The 13,210-nt window shown below is 52.5% G+C and overlaps 1 protein-coding gene across 6 annotated transcripts; it reads left to right on the plus strand.

Moving 5' to 3' along the window:
- Positions 1-216: 216 nt before the first annotated feature.
- On the plus strand, positions 217-12,892 carry KHK (ketohexokinase). 6 transcript variants are annotated; one of them, XM_088841245.1, is made up of 9 exons: positions 374-616; positions 3,955-4,071; positions 7,714-7,848; positions 8,048-8,182; positions 10,036-10,108; positions 10,954-11,100; positions 12,141-12,229; positions 12,369-12,526; positions 12,605-12,892. In XM_088841245.1, exons 1-9 carry the CDS (start codon positions 525-527, stop codon positions 12,688-12,690), a joined length of 1,032 nt encoding a protein of 343 aa, XP_088697371.1. In that variant the 5' UTR covers positions 374-524; the 3' UTR covers positions 12,691-12,892. The 6 variants fall into 6 exon arrangements, with proteins under 6 accessions (XP_055255713.1, XP_055255715.1, XP_088697371.1 ...); XM_055399738.2 differs by lacking the exon at positions 8,048-8,182 and having other exon boundaries at positions 217-616; positions 7,627-7,848; XM_055399740.2 differs by lacking the exon at positions 8,048-8,182 and having other exon boundaries at positions 217-616.
- Positions 12,893-13,210: the final 318 nt, after the last annotated feature.

Genomic DNA, 13,210 nt, shown 5'->3' on the forward strand with positions numbered 1-13,210 from the left:
CCGCGGCTGGGGATGCTTGCGGGTCGGGCCGCAGCTGCGAGGCCCGACTCAACCCCGCGGGCCTGGGGTCTGGAGAGAGATCAGCTGGTGCGGGAGCGGGCGGGGCACGGGATGCTCTTCTGCAGTACTTTCTCTTGGCGTTCAGGAGGTTGCCTAGTTATGCCTTAGAGAACTTTGCATCAGATCCGAGTCCGTCTGACAAGTGAGGAAACTGAGGGCAGGAAGTGGAAGACGTAGCCATCTCCTGGGCCACGCAGATTGCCAAGGAGAGGCCGGGAACCGAGACCTCGGGGTCTGCGCTCCCAGGTCCTCTGGAGTGGGTGGTCGTGGGGAGCAAGGGCCCGGCTCCGTCCCCTGCACCCCACGGCACCCCTGGCCGCCGCCGGAGGCTCCCTGGAGGAGGAGCTCCGAACGCGGAGGAGGAGCCAGACTCTGGGAGCCGGGACACCATTCACCCGGATAGGAGGCAGAACCAGGGAGGAACCCCGTCAGCCAGGTGGGCAGAAAGCTCCGGGAGCAGCTTCATGGAAGAGAAACAGATTCTGTGCGTGGGGCTAGTGGTGCTGGACATCATCAATGTGATGGACAAATACCCAGAGGAGGACACGGACAGCAGGTAGGGGCGCCCGGGCCCCTTGGTGACCCCAGGGGCCGCTGCAGCCCCGCGTTGTGCCAGGCGGCCAAGACTACAGGGATGCGAAGCCGGGGCCCCGCAACGAGGCTGTGAGAGTCGCCTTGAGAGCCAGTGCCTCATGCCCTCTGCCCGGGACCTGGGGAAAGAATTGAGGCCTTTAGTATTAAGCTCCAGGCTTTGGATAGCATTGTGTTCTCCACTTCCCATTTCCAACCCTGGGACGTCAGACATCATTATCCCCATTTTACCAAGTAGACTAAGCAAGTAGAGACCCTGAGAGACGCAGTGACTTATCTGAAGGGCACACAGCTAGGAAGGTGCAAAAGCAGTGCCTTCCTTTTTAGCAAGACCTGTGCACGTGCCTATCACCAGCATTTACTTCTAATTTATTTACCACTTATAGATCTCATCTGTTTCTTTTAAACAGTGTTTTCGAGGTAGCTTACAATAAGAAGTATGTGCAGTTAGACTGTTCAAAACCATTGAAAACCGTGGTCTTTGAGCTTCACTGTATCTCAGGGCTTGCTGGAGCTGCAGGCAAATTTGGAGATGCTATGAGTTATGGTCCAGCTGGTTCATGAGCCATACAGACTTTTTCCTTGTGCTGAATTCCAAAAGGAGTTTACCAAAAGTCCTTTTAACAGTACTCAGTGAACAATATAGTGGAAAACACCCTTCTTGGTTGTCTGGTGGAAGTTGAAGAGTCACTTGTTGGTTCCTATATTTACTCTTGATAAGAACCGCACCATTACACTGTCATCCCAAGACACTCCAGTGCCGTGGAATCTGTGACTTTCTCTTGGGGTAGTCTAGTGCTTAGAATACAGAGAAGAATTGCTTCTTGGCTCTCAGTTGTCTCAGCCAAGAACTGGATAAAAGGCGAATTCAAGACTGAGCTCGGGAAGACACTACAGTGCCAGTACCCATGAGGCTCACTGCGGGGAGAGTGCCGGGAGTTCTTCAGGCTTTGGATCATCCATACAGCACTATCACAGGCATTATTACATGCTTTCCTCACAGCGGCCCACGGGAAGCATGTAAGGATCAGTCCCATTCTCTCCTTATAGATGAGGAAGCTAAGGATTTGGAGAAATGAGACAGTTTTTGTAAGGGGCCAGATAGTTAATGAGTGGCAGAGCAGTAGTAAAACTCACGTGTCCTAATTCTAGGTCTCCAGCCCTCTCCCCTCTCAGGTGGTCCCTGTTTCTTTGCTGCTGCCCCTTTCATGGAGGTGGCCCTTTGCTTTGAGCTGCTCTGTTTGCCAGACGTTAGAGCCCCCGGCAAAGGGTGAAGGGACAGTGGGGGCTGGGCACCAGGGTGTGCTGCAGTATGGACCTCACCCACCTACCAAGGTCAAGCCAGCCCCAGGCCTTGGCGCACAGTGAGGGACAGGCTTACTCTCAGAACAGTGGATTCTAGGGCTATGGTTCTCCACGGACTGTGGGGAACCTCGGGGGAACCCAGAGTGCCTGCTCCACTAGAGCTGAGTCCCAGTCCCTTTGAGCTTGTCGGGAGGCTGGGACCAGAGCCTACTAGTCCCCCCGATGGGGGCCGGTTCCAAAGGTGGGCACTAAACGAGATGCCTCTCTGAAGAGAACCTTCCCATGTCCTCCATTCCCCCTGCCCTTCAGGGGGTGCCTCCCCATCCCCCAGACCCATGGTTCTGCTGCTCTGTGGAGCAGTTTGCTTGTCTTCAGGGCCTCTCTCCCATGCGCCCATCCCACCCAGCCCAGCTCCTGTTGTGCCTCCCAGATGGGCAGACCTGAGTGGGGACCCAGGCCTTCCTAGCGTCTCAGCCCCTCCTGTCCCAGGCTTTCTCCCTGGGCAGCAGAGAACTCTCAGGAGGTGCCACCTGGAACTCGGCCAGACCCCTGTGGAGTGGCCTGGCCTCTCAGAGTCCAAGCCTAAAGGGCCTTCCAGAAAGCATCTTCATGCTCAGCAGAGCGTTTCTGCACAGAAAGTTGGACGTCCGTGTGACTTTGAAGGGTTTCCACAGAGTAAAGCTATAGCCCCTTTCTCTGAAACCTCCTCAGGCTGGGACCCAGTTAAAAATACAAAGCATTTGGAGTGGTTTGGGGTCAGGAAACCTGAGTTCTGATATCAGCATTGTCCTTAATTGTTGGTGTGACTCTGAGCAAGTCCAGTCTCTCCAGGCTTCTCTTCACAGCATGAAAATTTCTCTAAAGCTCATAGCTTCAGAAATGTCGGAGCCTTTACAGATGAGTATCCTTCTTTCTCATGGGATCATGGCCCCCCTTTTCCAAAGGCTAAAGGGAACTTCAGTGTTAAGTTTAGTGTACAAATATACCTTAGTCTAAAAATTCTACTTCATTTATTTCTCTTAATTAGTGGTTCTTTGGTGCTTGTTCCCCTTATGGTAAGCTACCCCAGTTATTATTGTTATCCTTTTTGAAACTGGAAGAATAGAAATAACAGCCTGCACTGTTTACCTCACAGTGTTATTGGAACACAAATGAAAATTCATTCCAGTGTTTTGACTGTATATGCATGAGTTATCATTTTTGTTGATGATGACAGCCCATCAGGTGTATCCTGACTTAGTTTCCTTTTGTTAGATTTTCAGTAAAGATGGAGAAAAACAAAGGAAAATAAAAGGCAACTATGTGCTGGAATGGATGTGTTAACTAACCTTATTGTAGTAATTATTTCACAGTATATACATATATCAAATCATCCCTCTCTTCACCTTAAACTTACACAATATTATATGTCAATTACATGACAATAAAGCTCACAAAAAGAAAAACAAAGATGGAGAAACACTTGTCTTCACTCAACAATCTTCTTAACTTTTGATAAGTAAAAGTTATCATGCACCCCCCACCCCACCTTCTTAAATGATCACAGTGTCCAGGTTTGCTTCTTGTCTTAATCATTTTAGTCTAAGTTATTACTGAAATGGGCTCTCCTAAGACAGGAACAGCGGTAGATTTGCCAACTTTGGGAAGAGGCTGCTCTCAAGGAGGAGGCTTGATGGGAGGAGGGGGAAGGTGGGGAACTGGGTCACTGTTACAGAGGAGGAGGTAACCTAGAGTCCATGGAACCCTCAAACTGTGATGACACCGAGGGAGCGCTTTCCTGACATCATAAGAATAGTGGGAGACAGATATGAATCACTGTGAGCTTGAATTTAGCCTGGGCTGGGGAAGAGATCGGGTCCTCACCTGAGCCTCTTCCCTTCACTGAGCCTAAGGCTGGCCTGGATGCTTTCTGAGGGGAACCTCCTGGCTTTTTCATTCTGGGGGCCTACCCAGGGCTCAGTCTGCTGGAGCTGCAGGGACCCTCCTTGTGTTTTGCAGGTGCTTGTCCCAGAGATGGCAGCGTGGAGGCAATGCATCCAACTCCTGCACCGTCCTCTCCCTGCTTGGAGCCCCCTGCGCCTTCATGGGCTCGCTGGCCCCAGGCCACGTTGCCGAGTGAGTGGTGGGAGCAGGGAAGGGTGGCCCTCAGGGTGGGGGGAGAAGGAAGCCTTGGCCAGTCTTGGACAGCCTTGGACAGTCTCTGAGAAATGGTTTGTGACCTCCAGAAATGGGTGGTGATGCAGGGGGTGGGGTGGGGGAGAGGAGGACCAGCATCCCAGACTCTCCCTGGTGTGACTTATCTGCTGCTTAGTCATTACTGTTGCTCTTGTTAAGGTTTCATTTTCACAGCCTGTTTCCTTGGCCACTTCCTGGAGCCTGCTTCAGCTTCCCACCTTCTCCTTCCTTGCCTCCAACAGACTCTCTGTGGTGGATGTGACTTTGCCCTTCTCGCGTCCCTTGTCCTGCCTGTGCTTGTGGCAGAAGGCAGTTAGGGACATGCTGTACCCACCCTCCCTCCAGGATGTCCTGCATCCATGGTCCCAGGGTCCAGGCCCGCAGTTTCTTTCTTAACTGAGTGGGCAGGGCCAGTGTTTGTGTCCCTGTTGTTCACTGAAGCAGCGAGAGCTCCCTGCCCAAGGACACCCCAATGCCACGTGCTAAAACTAGGCCCAGACCCATGCTTCCATCAGCCAGAAGGCTGCCACCCATAGTGGCCCATGCACTTGCTCTGTGTTGGCTGCTGCAGGGACCCAAGAGCCCTTTGACCCCTGGCACTGCCGACTCAGCAGGCGCTTATCAGGAGGTGAGGCCCACACTTTGCCCACTGTGGGCACAGGAGCAGGCTGCCAGATTGTTGGCCCATAAAGCACCACCCTTTGAATGCTTTGAGAGCCCAGCCCCAAGTTCCTTCCCTAGGAACTGGCATGGAACAAATAATGGGGCTAGAGCCTGCTCTCTGGGGTGGGACAGAGGGACCCAGAGCCAACAGCCGCTCACTTGCCAGCCCTCTTCATCAGCTGCCTTTCCTCCCAGTTAGAGCGAGACCGGGCCTTCTAGCTCTGGGTGGTGGGCCCAGCAGTCATGCTGATAAGTGTGCCATTCCAAATTCTCCCCACATGCTCAGCAAACAGTGCATGTGCACCTACCATGTGCCTGGCACTGTGGGGACAAAAGGTTATTTAGCAAACCAAATCATATTTTCCCATCCACGCAGTAGAAAAGAGTTAAGTTACTCAGTCATGTTCAACTCTGCAACCCCACAGATGGTAGTCCCCCAGGCTCCTCTGTCCATGGAATTCTCCAGGCAAGAATACTGGAGTGAGTTGCCATGCCTTTCTCCAGGGGATCTTCCCCAACCCGGGATTGAACCTGCGTCTCCTGCATTGCAGGCAGATTCTTTACCATCTAAGCCACCTGGGAAAGCTGCTGTTTAAAGGATCCTTATGGTGTAAGACAAAGAATGATGCCCTGATGTGGTACCTTTATGCTAATCTGTATTGTCCAGCTTTGGTGTTGCTGAAAGTGGGGCCCAGTCACAGTGAGAAAGGCCAGGATGGTGGCTGCACTGCTGGGTGTGGCTGCCAGCTGCTGGTGACAGGACTCTGCATTTCCAAAGAGCTGGGAGGGGCGGGGTGGTCTCCTTGTTCTGCTGGTGCAGTCTTCCTGAGGGACTGCCCCCACAACTCATTCTGATCAGAGGGGATTCTGAGCAGGAGTTCTGGACCCTTACTGAGGGGCCTCAGGCACTGGGTGGGCTCACCATGGTATGGAAAGCGAGGGCTGTGAGTGGGCCCTCCGGCCCCTGCCAAGCAGCACCACCTCCTGGCTAGGCATCATGAAGGCAGGTGTGGAATGAGAGGAAGCACATGAGGACAGGAAGGACTGCCAAGGGAGGAGTACCGGGGGATGGGCAGGCAGAGGGAACCAGGGGACAAAGTTCAGTTCAGTTGCTCAGTCGTGTCTGACTCTTTGTGACCCATGGACTGAAGCATGCCAGGCCTCCCTGTCCATTACCAACCCCCGGAGCCTACTCAAACTCATGTCCATTGTGTTGGTGATGTCATCCAACCATCTCATCCTCTGTCGTCCCCTTCTCCTGCCACCTTCAATCTTTCCCAGCATCAGAGTCTTTTCAAATGAGTCAGTTCTTCACATCACTTGGTCAAAGTATTGGAGTTTTAGGTTCAGCATCAGTCCTTCCAGTGAATATTCAGGACTGATTTCCTTTAGGATGGACTGGTTGGATCTCCTTGCAGCCAAGGGACTCTCAAGAATCTTCTCCAACACCACAGTTTAAAAGCATCCGTTCGTTCTTTAGCGCTCAGCTTTCTTTATAGTCCAACTCTCACATCCATATATGATCACTGGAAAGACCATAGCTTTGACTAGATAGTCCTTTGTCGATAAAGTAATGTCTCTGCTTTTTAATACTTTGTCTAGGTTGGTCATAGCTTTTCTTTCAAGGAGAAAGTGTCTTTTAATTTCATGGCTGCAGTCACCATCTGCAGTGATTTTGGAGCCCAGAAAAATAAAGTCAGCCACTGTTTCCCCATCTATTTGCCATAAAGTGATGGGACTGGATGCCATGATCTTAGTTTTCTGAATGTTGAGTTTTAAGTCAACTTTTTCATTCTCCTCCTCTTTCACTTTCATCAAGAGGTTCTTTAGTTCTTCACTTTCTGCCATAAGGGTGGTGTCATCTGCATATCTGAAGTTATTGATATTTCTTCTGGCAATCTTGATTCCAGCTTGTCCTTCATTCATCACAGCATTTTGCATGATGTACTCTGCATATCAGTTAAATAACCAGGGTGACAATATACAGCCTTGACATACTCCTTTTTCTATTTGGAACCAGTCTGTTGTTCCATGTCCAGTTCTAACTGTTGCTTCTTGACCTGCATACAGATTTCTCAGGAGGTAGGTCAGGTGGTCCGGTATTCCCATCTCTTTCAGAATTTTCCAGTTTGTTGTGATCCACACAGTCAAAGGCTTTGATGTAGTCAATAAAGCAGAAGTAGATGTTTTTCTGGAACTCTCTTGCTTTTTTGATGATCCAGTGGATGTTGGCAATTTGACCTCTGGTTCCTCTGCCTTTTCTAAATTCAGCTTAAACATCAGGAAGCTCATGGTTCACATACTGTTGAAGCCTGGTTTGGAGAATTTTGAGCATTACTTTGCTACCGTGTGAGATGAGTGCAACTGTGCAGTAGTTTGAGCATTCTTTGGCATTGCCTTTCTTTGGGATTGGAATGAAAACTGACCTTTTTCCAGTCCTGTGGCCACTGCTGAGGTTTCCAGATTTCCTGGCATATTGAGTGCAGCACTTTCACAGCATCATCTTTTAGGATTGAAATAGCTCAACTGGAATTCCGGGGGACAAAGTATTACCTTGTAATTATTAATACTGTCTTGTCTTGCATGGTGTAGGCCACAGTGCCCTCACTTTCTTGGCTCAAACAGGGTACATATCCTCAGTCCCCAAATCCACCCTATCTAGCGAAATCTTTCCTGCTTGAATCAGACTGAAGGCCAGGGTCAGTCAGGACCTAAAAGAATGTCCATGAGGGTTTTCCTCCCTGAGCTCTGGCCATGCTCTCCCACCTCTCCTGCCCCCCCAAGCCTGTGACGAACCCCAGTCCCTTCCTAGCCTCTCTGCTTGCACCCCAGGCAGGGTCCCTGGTGGCCCCGCCACCTACCCTCTAATCCCCAAACCCCTGCCGAACTGCGCCTCCCCGGATTACTCCGCCCTGGCAGTTTTGTCCTGGACGACCTTCACCGCTATTCTGTGGACCTCCGCTACATGGTCTTTCAGACCACGGGCTCCGTCCCCATCTCCACCGTCATCATCAACGAGGCCAGTGGTAGCCGCACCATCCTACATGCCTACAGGTTTGTACACCTGTCTGCACCCTGCCAGCTGCTGCCGCCGCCATCACTCCACCCCCAGAGCAGGACCTCCTCTCCAAGGCCTGTGTGCTCCCCACTGGAAGCACTGCTCCCCACTGGAAGGTCTGGAAGGCCCGGGCCACTTGGAGTCTCTAATCTGTATCTCCTTGCCCTTCCCTTGGCTCGGACTCCCCCCACCAAGCTTCCTGGTGGCTGACTTCAGGCAGCGGGGCGTGGACGTGTCTCAGGTGGCCTGGCAGAGCAGAGGGGAGACCCCGTGCTCTTGTTGCATCATCAACAACTCCAATGGCTCCCGTACCATTGTACTCTACGACACGTAAGGCCCCCTGGCCTGGCCTGCCATAGCCCACCAATCAGCCTCCTCACTTGCCACGCAGGCATCCCAGTTGCCTGCCCTTCGTGGCCTCCCTCTTTGTACCAGAAATTGTCCCTATGCCATACTGTTCAGTGATTTTGGAATTGTTTTCAATTAGGGGACAAGTGAGGTGGGAAGGGGTGAGCTTTGCTCTGCCTGGTGACTTAGCCTTGGTCAACACCAAGGAGGGGCAGGCAGACTTGTACAAAATATAATTTATGATATGATTTCTCCATAATTAGCCAATCAGAAGCCTGGGTGTGGGGGTGGGTAAGTCGTTCTGACGGCAGGGGGATGGGAGATGTGATTCAAACCATCTTGATCCCTGAAGGGGACACACTGGAGTTTCCAGGGTTGCCAGCCTGCAGCATGGCACCAGGAGCTGGGGTTTGGTATTCAAAAAAGATGAGCCACTCCCAAGGTTCCAGCATAATGAGGCTAGACCAAATGCCACATACCATCCACAGCCATTGCTGAAAGAGGGAAGAGGGACACTGGGTCAGCAGATAAGAGCCATCTGATGATTTGCTAACTTGGTGGGAGGGGGTCATTTTAGGGTCCCAGGCTGCCAAGGAGAGACTTCTCTCTCCCAGATTCCCTCCTGAAAAATCTCAGTGGTTTAGTTTCCTGAGAACCTAGTGAGTGTGTGCCAGGTGCTCTGTTTGGGCTGAGATGGCCCAAGCCCAACTGCCCTGGGGTTCTGGCTGACCCTACTGCCCAGCGTAACCACTGGGCCTGGGGGAGGGGCAGTCATTCTAGGATAAGATTTGTAACCAGTGGCCCTGGGCTCTTTGTGTCCCAATGAATGAGTGGGACCTAGTGTGGGACATAGTGTGACATAGTGTATAGGCATACACACTTGAGGCAGTCTTCCCATTGGGCAACACTTGGTCATCTGCCCATTGAGCAACACTCTGTAGCAACTTTGATCAGGGACACAATATGGGTATTCATAGGAAGGGAGAGAGAGAAGCTCCAAGGAGAACTGTCTATTGCCTACTGGCCTCGGTCCAGGCATATCCACACACGTTATCTCCAGCTGCAGCAGGCCTGTTAGGCTAGGGGTCAGCCCCATTTACCAATGGAGAAGCACCTCAGAAGGGACACAGTTAGGCAGCTAGTTAAATCGAGGGAGGATTCAGTGCAGAACAGGAAGGGGAGGCCACTGGCTGTGTGTAAGTCTCTAAGGAAGATCAAGGTAGACCCTTCCCAAGTTTCCACACCTAAGTCAGCCAAAAGTAAATTCATCCTCAAGCACCAACCTTGATCTCAGGATCATAACATGGAGCTGCCGAACTCAGGACAGTGGTGCTGACACTGCTGGGGCAGCCAGAAGCGAGTAGAACCAGACCGGAGCTCTGGGAAGGATGGCGGTCACCTTTGTAGTTTCCCGGGACACTGCATGCTGGGAGCTGTGTGGGCTGCTGGCAAGAGGAATTCTGGGAATTGTAGTCCCTGGTGCTCTTAGATCATTTTGGGAGATGTGGTCTCCAAAGCATATAGATTGGCCCCTTACTTGACACATGCAGTAGATGAATTTGCCTTTAGATAATATCACAGCCTCAAACACAGGAAGGGGCACCCTAGGAAACTGCCTCCAGTCCCCTGTCTGGATGGAGCTCGGTGGGGTAAGGAGTGGTCTCAAGTTTAGCCTGAAACAGGGTCTGTTCCAGGGCTGAGCCTCAGAAGCACGTGCTATAGATCCAGCTTCCTGCCATGCTGCAGGCAGTACCAGGCATAGGGGCCCTAGCAACGAGTTAGAGATCCTGGCTCTGGCTGACCTCACCTTAAGCCTTCTCTGTTCTGTGACTCAGGAACCTGCCAGATGTGTCCGCTAAAGACTTTGAGAAGGTTGAGCTGACCCGGTTCAAGTGGATCCACATTGAGGCAAGCCCTGCCCTACCTGTGTTTTGAGGGCCTCGACCTTCCAGCCCCTCTGCATGTTCTGCCTCCTTGGTTTTCGAACCATGGAGTTCCTTAGAGATAAATGAGCCCACCACCGTCCAACCCATCCCCTCTCTGTCCTCATCTATGTTTTCAGGTGGGCAACTGTGGCCCAGAAAGAGTCAGTAATGTACTCAAGATCACACAGCAGGATATAGGCACCAGAAGCAGGAGGCTGGCTCTAGGCAAAGTCCGGTGCTTTCTATGTTACAGGCTGTCCCACCTCCTCCAGACTCAGCCTCTGGCAGGAGCCAGGCCGTGGGAGACCTGATCTGTTAACTCTGGGGAAGGCAGGAAGGAGAGGCCCTAACCCAGCTCCCAAATAAAGGAAACTAGAGTCTTCATTCCAAGAGCAGTTTTGGAGTCTAGATGGAAGGAGATCTTGAGAAGTCCTGAGTTCTAGTCCTAGCTTTGTTGTTTAATTTATTGTAGTCCTTAGGAAAGTCTCTCTCTTTTTTTGGTCACACTGTGTAGCATATGGGACCTTAGTTCCCTCACTAGGGATTGAACTCATGCCCCTTGCATTGGGAGTGCTAAGTCTTAACCACTAGACTGCCAGGGAAGTCCCAGGAAAGTCTCTTTTATTCTCTAGTCTTCTCATCTGTGAAATGGGAGAGCTGGTTGATAAAGTCTTCAAGGTCCATAACAGCATTGGAATTCTGAGACTTACGATGAGTTCCAGCTCAGCAGCCCTGGCTCCTCTCCCCCCATCACCCATAGTTCCAGCAGGAAGGGAAGAATGAGCCCGGCTGGTCCTGAGCTGCCTGCCCTGCCCTGCTCTGCTCCAGGGCCGGAATGCATCAGAGCAGGTGAAGATGCTACAGCGGATAGAACAGCACAATGCCAGGCAGCCTCCAGAGAGCAAGATCCAGGTGTCTGTGGAGGTGGAGAAGCCGCGCGAGGAGCTGTACCAGCTGTTTGGTTATGGAGATGTGGTAAGTGTCCCCTGCAGTGCCCACCCCCCACCCCACACACTCCCCACAGCTGCCAGCCACATCCAGCCTAATTTGGTTCTTAAACGGAGTCTGAGTATTCTCTTGCCCTGCCTTTCACACATGGTGATGTTGGCAGGTGGGAGCAAAGCAAAGAGACAGACTCCCTGCTTTGGGCTCTTGCACAGACCTCAATAGTAGCCAAGCAGTAGAATTTCTCCACCCCAGGGGGCTCATGGGTATGTCCAGAGGGATTGGACAAGGCCAGGACATCCAGCCACAGGGCCAGCCTCTCCTCAATGGGCCTCCTGTCTTCTCATCTTGTCAAATGACAGGATGGCACCATTCTCCAAGGTGCCCTCCAACTATGGGGTGGGAGCCACTAGGGGGTGAGGGAGGATGGGAAGGGGATTGCCCATGTAAACTTGGAACATAAATGGAGTCTGGGTGATAATTCTAGCACCACAGTGAAGCAGGTTGGGCCCTTGGCTGCACATTAAAAAATGTGGATGCCTGAACCCCACCTTCATTTTTTTTTTTCAATTTGGTTGATAGAGGTGGAGGCTGAAGTATTTTTTAATGAAACTCCTTGGTGATTCTAATGTGTAGCTGGTGTTAAGAAAGTTCTAGAACCCTCCAGCCCTTTGTTTTAAAGATGACGAAATCAGACTTAGAGGGCACAGTTGTATGAGGAAAGCCAAACAAAACCAAAACCCTCCTGAGAGCTGTGATTTAACCTGCTCGCTGTAGACTGCACCCCAAGATGGCGCTCAAGACCCGCCCTGGGTTTTCAATTGTGAGGAGATTCGTCGATCTTAGAACAAATAGACTGGGACTTTTGTGTCACAGCTTACATAGCTGCTTTCCAGCATATCTTGAGTGAGTGAGAAAACCTTTCCTGAGGTACAGCGGGAGGCTACCTGAGGGCTTAGGCGGCCATGTTGGAGGAGCAGCGTTATAATATCAATGCCAGGCGGCTGGTGGTATGGGACAGCTGGAGCTAGAGCTCAGATGACCATCAGCCTCTCTTCCACTGCCCACAGGTGTTTGTCAGCAAAGATGTGGCCAAGCACTTCGGGTTCCGGTCAGCAGAGGAGGCCCTGAGGGGCCTGTATAGCCGTGTGAAGAAGGGGTGAGCTTGCAGAAGCCAGGCCGTGCCCCGGTGTGGGTGTGAGGAGTGAGGGAGCCTGGCATCTAGGGTCTGCCCTGGGAGGGGGACAAGGCTAGAGCCAGGACTGGACTAACAGCTCACTGAGAGGAGGGTGTCACAGGGCCACGCTGGTCTGTGCCTGGGCGGAGGAGGGCGCGGATGCGCTGGGCCCTGATGGACTGCTGCTCCACTCGGACGCTTTCCCACCGCCCTGTGTGGTGGACACTCTGGGGGCCGGAGACACCTTCAACGCGGCGGTCATCTTCAGCCTGTCCCAGGGTGAGTACCCCAGCAGGAGGCACCGGGCTGGGGCCTGCCCCTGCCCCTGCCGACCTGGCCACTTGTCCCTCTCTCCAGGGAAGAGCATGCAGGAAGCGCTGAGGTTCGGCTGCCAGGTGGCCGGCAAGAAGTGCGGTCTGCAGGGTTTTGATGGCATCGTATGAGTGCCTTGTGGCAGCAGGCACCAGCTCACACCCCGCCCCAGGCTGGCGTCACTGGCTCCTGTTGCCTTCTCCTCTGCGGCCAGCCTGGCATTGGGCTGCCCTATTCCCTGGGCTGATCCGGGCTGCAGGAGGGCTCCACCTGTGACCTGGCATCTCACTTGGCAGAGTCTCAGAGCAAATAAATCTTTCCAGAGCCAGCTTCCTCCTGGCAGTCTATGGGTCTTCAATGACTGAGCTGCTCTGGCTGGGGATTCCAGAGGTTTTGATCCAACAATCCTTCGCCCTCTTTTTCTCTATTCCCCAAATTCACCTCTTGTCCAGGTCCAGAGGAGGGCCCGTGGAGACCAGAGCAGCAGGAAGTGACCCAGGCTTGCCATGAGCTGTGCCCTTGCTGGAGGCCCAGGTCTTCCTGATGAAGAGCAGCCACCAGTGTGGGCGTCAGTGCCCAGGAGGCAGGGATAGAGGGCCTGACTTGGAGCCTTCCTAGTGGGAGGGGAGACTTAACCCCTTGCGCCCCAGG

This window comes from Moschus berezovskii, chromosome 11 (genome assembly GCF_049115385.1).
Source record: "Moschus berezovskii isolate FMDL1 chromosome 11, NW_MosBer_1.0, whole genome shotgun sequence".
Taxonomy (NCBI): Eukaryota; Metazoa; Chordata; class Mammalia; order Artiodactyla; family Moschidae; genus Moschus; species Moschus berezovskii.

Bases quoted from the DNA above. Each gene is read 5' to 3' on its own strand.
- KHK (XM_088841245.1), top strand. From the start codon at position 525: ATGGAAGAGAAACAGATTCTGTGCGTGGGGCTAGTGGTGCTGGACATC. The intron at 4,072-7,713 runs GTGAGTGGTGGG...CCGCCCTGGCAG, and splicing joins GCCCCAGGCCACGTTGCCGA to TTTTGTCCTGGACGACCTTC. The intron at 8,183-10,035 runs GTAAGGCCCCCT...TCTGTGACTCAG, and splicing joins ACCATTGTACTCTACGACAC to GAACCTGCCAGATGTGTCCG.